The 5,001-nt window shown below is 48.3% G+C and overlaps 2 protein-coding genes across 2 annotated transcripts in view; both read left to right on the top strand.

Moving 5' to 3' along the window:
- Positions 1-3,909, top strand: part of snapc4 (small nuclear RNA activating complex, polypeptide 4) — a gene marked incomplete at its 5' end in the record, with an annotated part of 14,531 nt that extends 10,622 nt beyond the window's left edge. The window contains 3 exons of the mRNA XM_008303133.1: positions 164-657; positions 746-1,023; positions 3,344-3,909. Coding sequence (XP_008301355.1) covers positions 164-657; positions 746-1,023; positions 3,344-3,448 — 877 coding nt within the window. The remainder of the gene's footprint in view (positions 1-163; positions 658-745; positions 1,024-3,343) is intronic.
- A 307-nt stretch (positions 3,910-4,216) lies between these two features.
- The window catches only part of card9 (caspase recruitment domain family, member 9), a 6,535-nt gene continuing 5,750 nt past the window's right edge, over positions 4,217-5,001 (top strand). The window contains exons 1-2 of the mRNA XM_008303127.1: positions 4,217-4,406; positions 4,537-4,541. The gene's annotated coding sequence lies outside the window, so the exon portion shown is untranslated. The remainder of the gene's footprint in view (positions 4,407-4,536; positions 4,542-5,001) is intronic.

Here is a 5,001-nt window from a genome sequence, read left to right as displayed (position 1 = left end):
TTTCCTACTGGCGAGAGGCTTCAGCGTGCTCATTAGAAATTCATTCTGAACAGCTTGTTATTATCTTTGGCCTCTGGATGTGTGAATAGATTTACAAGCATTAGGGCCGGGGCATTGTGTGGGGCATGTGTGGAGGAGGTCCTGGCCCCTTTGTGTTCGCCAGGGCCCTCATATCAGCTGTCCCCCCCCTCCTCCCTCCCCTCCAAACACCAACACTCCCCTTCTGTCCCCCCCCTCCTCCCTCCAAGCTTCTCCTTCCTTATAAGGGCGTGGTGAGAGTGGACCCAGCGGAGCCCCCCCCCCTCAGGAGGGAGGCGCTGCAGTTTGACCCCGCCCTCATGTTCATGGAGCCACAAGCGGAGGTGTGTGATTGGCTGAGTGGGAAGGCAGGGGTGATGGTACCTGGAGCAGGCGTGGCCTTGCCCTACCTGCCGCCATTTGTCAGCAGTCTGAGCACGCTCAGTGCGCTGCTCCGGTCTACAAAGTCCCTCACTAAGGCATCTCTGCAGCTGTTGTGTCAAGGCTCTGAACCCCGACGCCCCCAGACCAAACCCACACCTGACAGACCTGAGAGCAGCACCGAGAGCGCTACTAGGCAGTCGCCACCTGACCTGCCAGACTCCACCTCTGACCTCAGAGCGTCTGAGGAACAACCAGGTAACGCCTGTCTCACCTGTTGCACACACAGTTTGTGTTGAAGCAACCCAGGTGTGTTCTCAGGTGTGTTTGTTTTGTCTCCCTGCAGCTCCCTCCCTCAGTTCAGCCCAGCAGCAGGAGGATGAGGAAGACGAGGGGGCGACGATGGTGGCGGCGGTGCGACACCTGGTGGCGGAGCGTTTTTCAGGTAACCCCGCCTACCAGCTGCTGAAGGCGCGCTTCCTGTCCTGCTTCACTGTCCCCGCCCTCTTGGCCACTGTGCAGCCAATCTCAAGAAAGACTGTGGACTGCCCAACCAATCAGGAGGAGGAGGAGGAGGAGGGCCTGAGGAAGGCTACAGAGAGAGCAGGACAGAGGAAAGCTCAGGTGAGTGCAGGTGGGTGGAGCTCAGGTGTTTAATTCTGATGAGCTGCAGGTTTCTCGACAGCCACAAGGTGTCGCTGAGCTGCAGAAGCATCAGTCAGTAGAAGTACATGGGCCCTCAGAAACCAATCAGCTGATTGATCATTGGTCAAACAAACATTTTTAATGAGTCTTAAATGAAGGTCTGACGGCTTCCTGCTCTTTCTGCTAAACTGAACATGTCCGATGATTTCTGTTTTATCCACTGACGACGGGCTCATCAGGAGAGTCATGTGACGGGTTCTGTGTTCGTCTCTGATCCACGTAGTTCACGTCAACAGTCATTCACCAGAGGAAACCTTACAAAGTGCATTCTGGATAAACTGTCCAGGCTCATATCAGCATGTGTGATTGTGGTCACAACAAGTTCTAGACGATAGAAGGCTCGTTTCCCCTCCAGAACCTACCAGGACCATCTGCAGACAGGACTCACTCTGAGGAGAAGCTATTTTCTAAAGAACAAGTTGGTGGACTGTCGACCACAGACAGTATTTGGTTAGAAACACGGTTCCTTCCATCTGACTCTGACTATGAACAGAATGTGGGCTGCAGAAGTGTGTTTGTCTGAATTCATAGCTGACAGGTGTTTTAAAGAGAATCTTAGCTCTGAGAGTTTCTGTGTTCATCTCTGAGCCTGAACGCCGACAGTTTTCACCGTTAAGCTGCGATCTAAACAGGTTTTCTTACAACAAACCGATTCATCAATTCTAAGAATATCTGGAGATTAACTTAATAGATGAACTTAGTCGATCAATCTGTGCAGCTCTGCTTCCTGAAGGAACATTCCAAACCTTAATCCTTCCAGAACATCAAAGGTGACCTTCATTACCAGTGAGTCGGTCCAAATCAGTTCATCGTTGGCTTTTCAGAATGAAACCTGGTTCACTTGAACAGAAGACCAGGAAAAGCTTGAAACGATCACATCACTTCATTAGCTGAACAGAAATCAGTGAACCTACTGGGTGAGCCTCAGTGAACAGGAGTGATGGTGTTTCTGAATGTCACCACTGGAGCAGCACTCCCACACGACCTAACCCACCCTGTGATGACCACCTTTTTGTCAAACTGAGGGCTGCAGGTGTCTCAGTGGTTAGCACCGTTAGCACCGTTAGCACCTCACAGCTAGAAGGTCGCTGGTTGGCGTCCCGGTGAGGACACCCGGGATCTTCCTGCGTGGAGTCTCCATGTTCTCCCCGTGCAGCGTGGGTTCTCTCCGGGTTCTCCGGCTTCCTCCCACAGTCCAGAAACATGCTGAGGTTAATTGGTGATTGTAAATTGTCCGTAGGTGTGAATGTGAGTGTGCTTGGTTGTCTGTCTCTAAGTGTAGCCCTGTGATAGACTGGTTACCTGTCCAGGTGAACCTGCCTTCACCCTGAGTCAGCTGGGATAGGCTCCGCCCCCCATGACCCTGGTGAGGATGAAGGTGTAGAGATGATGGATGGATGGAGTCAAACTGATGAATTCATTATTAAAGCAGCTGATCAGTTCCTGTATCTCGTATTTTAAAGAGAATCTTAGTGTTGGTTTTCTGCATTTTATCATTTTTTTGTGTGAAAATCAGATGGAAACCTGTGAAACCTGTCTGTGAAGCAGAAAGAGAGAAATAACAACGTCTGGTGATTTTCACATGGAAGCATTCACACGGAGTCCCTGAACAGTCAGCAGAGCCGCCGGGCTGAAACAGGAAGTCTCCAACGGATTCCTGTTTTGGTTCATCTGTTGTTTTGAATCCATCAACTGTCAACTCATAAGTTAATTACATTAATCCATTAATCAGTTTGAATATTTAAAAAAAAAATAAAAACTCAATTCTGTGATTGCAGCTCCTTCAGTGAATGTTTTCTGGTTTCTGTCCTCTGTGGCACTAAAGTGAACATCTCTGGACTGAACAAGACATTTGAGAAGCAAACAGCGATCGATTCGTCCAGAGTAATGATCCTCAGTGAAACCGTTTAGGTCGACTTTCTGAGCACGTACATTAATATTTGAGCTCCGTCTGAATGGAGCTGAACAGGTTTTACTGCTATAAAATACATCCCATTAAAACTCCATGTCAAATTAAAAAGCAAAAAGTACGTTTTAATTTGTGATCGGCAGAATGTGAGGAAAAGTTCAGGCAAACTTTTCAGATGTGGGGTTCTTGGTCAGGAGGTGGCGCTGCAGCTGCGTTAGCTGCAATAAACAGAGTAGAAGAAGCCAGAAACAAAACCAGCTAAAAGAGACGCCTGTCTGCAGGTTCAGTCATGTGACCTGAATGTTCACCACGTCTTTGTTCCGTCTGCAGAGATCTTCGCTGCTGAGCGACGCCGTCGGAGCTCCAGCCAATCACTTCTCAGGGATCATCAACGCCAGCAGACTCTCCGCAGACCGGGCCAGACCGGACCAGTAGAACCCACATGTCCGGGTCACATGCTCAGCTAACTGGTGTTGGTACCTCAGCTGGTTTCCTGGACGACGACAGAAACCTTCTGATCTGCTGCATTCAAGGACCCTCAGACTGTGTGACTTTTTGTAACTCACAAATGTGGAACATCTGAGCGTCCTTTAATGCACCAGCAGGCAAATGATGAACAGAAGCAGAGTCGAAGCAGGTGAACCAGCTTCAGGTGGGCTTCCTACGATTGACGGAGCAGATTGATCGGCGGCTAGTTATTGATCAGGAGGGAGGCGGCCTGGGCCATTCAGGAACCTCAGGAGAAGTTTTAAAGTAATGAAGTTGCACTAAAAGCTGTTTTTTGTTGTTGATGATGTTTGTTGTTGTTGAGAATGTTTGACACATGGTTCAGCTTCTGGACAGAAGAAGTTACTTTGAGCTGAAGGTTTTCTAATAAAGACGTTTCTGTGAAATGACGTCGGCGCCCTGTTCAGCCTCTTTCTGTTCACGCCGCTTTAGTGGCTAAAACTCGGTTTGTCTTCGTTCCAGTTCAGCTGTGACATCACTGCGTGTTTCGGTCAGCTGATGCTTCCTGTTGGCTGCCCGTCATTCCTCCGTGAACTTCTCCAATCCTTCACTTCTTCCTCTTTCTGTCAAAAACACTGACAGGAAGCTCAGTCACAGAACAGCCTCCAGGCAGTCGATCACAGATTAACGGGTACCAGCAGCAGCAGTGATGGTCGTAGTAGTCAGTAAAAGTACTCTGAGGGTTTTGATCCGGTTTTTCAGCTTCATCTGGGAGTTTCACCTGAGCATGTAAATATTAAGCTGTGATCTGACTGGTGGATTCAGATGAATTCCAACCAATCAGTCTAGAGGGGGCGGAGCCTGACGGGAAAACGGGAAGTAACATAACATGACTTATTTAGAAAACAGAACAACCAATACAGACAAGTGAAGGAGACATCAGCAGGTAGTACCGACTGTAGTACTGACTGTAGTACCGTGTTCTGTGTACTGACTGTAGTACTGTGTTCTGTGTACTGACTGAAGTATCGACTGTAGTACCGATTGTAGTACCGTGTTCTCTGTACTGACTGTAGTACTACCTGTAGTACCATGTTCTGTGTACTGACTGTAGTACCAACTGTAGTGCCGACTGTAGTACTGTGTTCTGTGTACTGACTGTAGTACTGACTGTAGTACTGATTGTAGTACTTACTGTCGTACCGACTGTAGTACCGACTGTAGTACTGACTGTAGTACTGTGTTTCTATACTGACTGTAGTGCTGTGTTCTGTGTATTGACTATAGTACTGACTGTAGTACTGACTGTACTACTGACTGTACTACTGACTGTAGTACTGATTGTAGTACCAACTGTAGTACCGACTGTAGTACTGACTGTAGTACCGACTGTAGTACTGACTGCAGTACTAACTGTAGTACTGTGTTCTGTGTTTTGACTGTAGTACTGACTGTAGTACCGACTGTAGTACTGACTGCAGTACTAACTGTAGTACTGTGTTCTGTGTTTTGACTGTAGTACTGACTGTAGTACCGACTGT

The sequence above is a fragment of the Stegastes partitus genome, unplaced genomic scaffold, assembly GCF_000690725.1.
Source record: "Stegastes partitus isolate 25-593 unplaced genomic scaffold, Stegastes_partitus-1.0.2 Scaffold1940, whole genome shotgun sequence".
Classification (NCBI taxonomy): Eukaryota; Metazoa; Chordata; class Actinopteri; family Pomacentridae; genus Stegastes; species Stegastes partitus.
The sequence above is the reverse complement of the archived record's forward strand: the minus strand, read 5'-3'. Positions and strand labels throughout refer to the sequence as shown.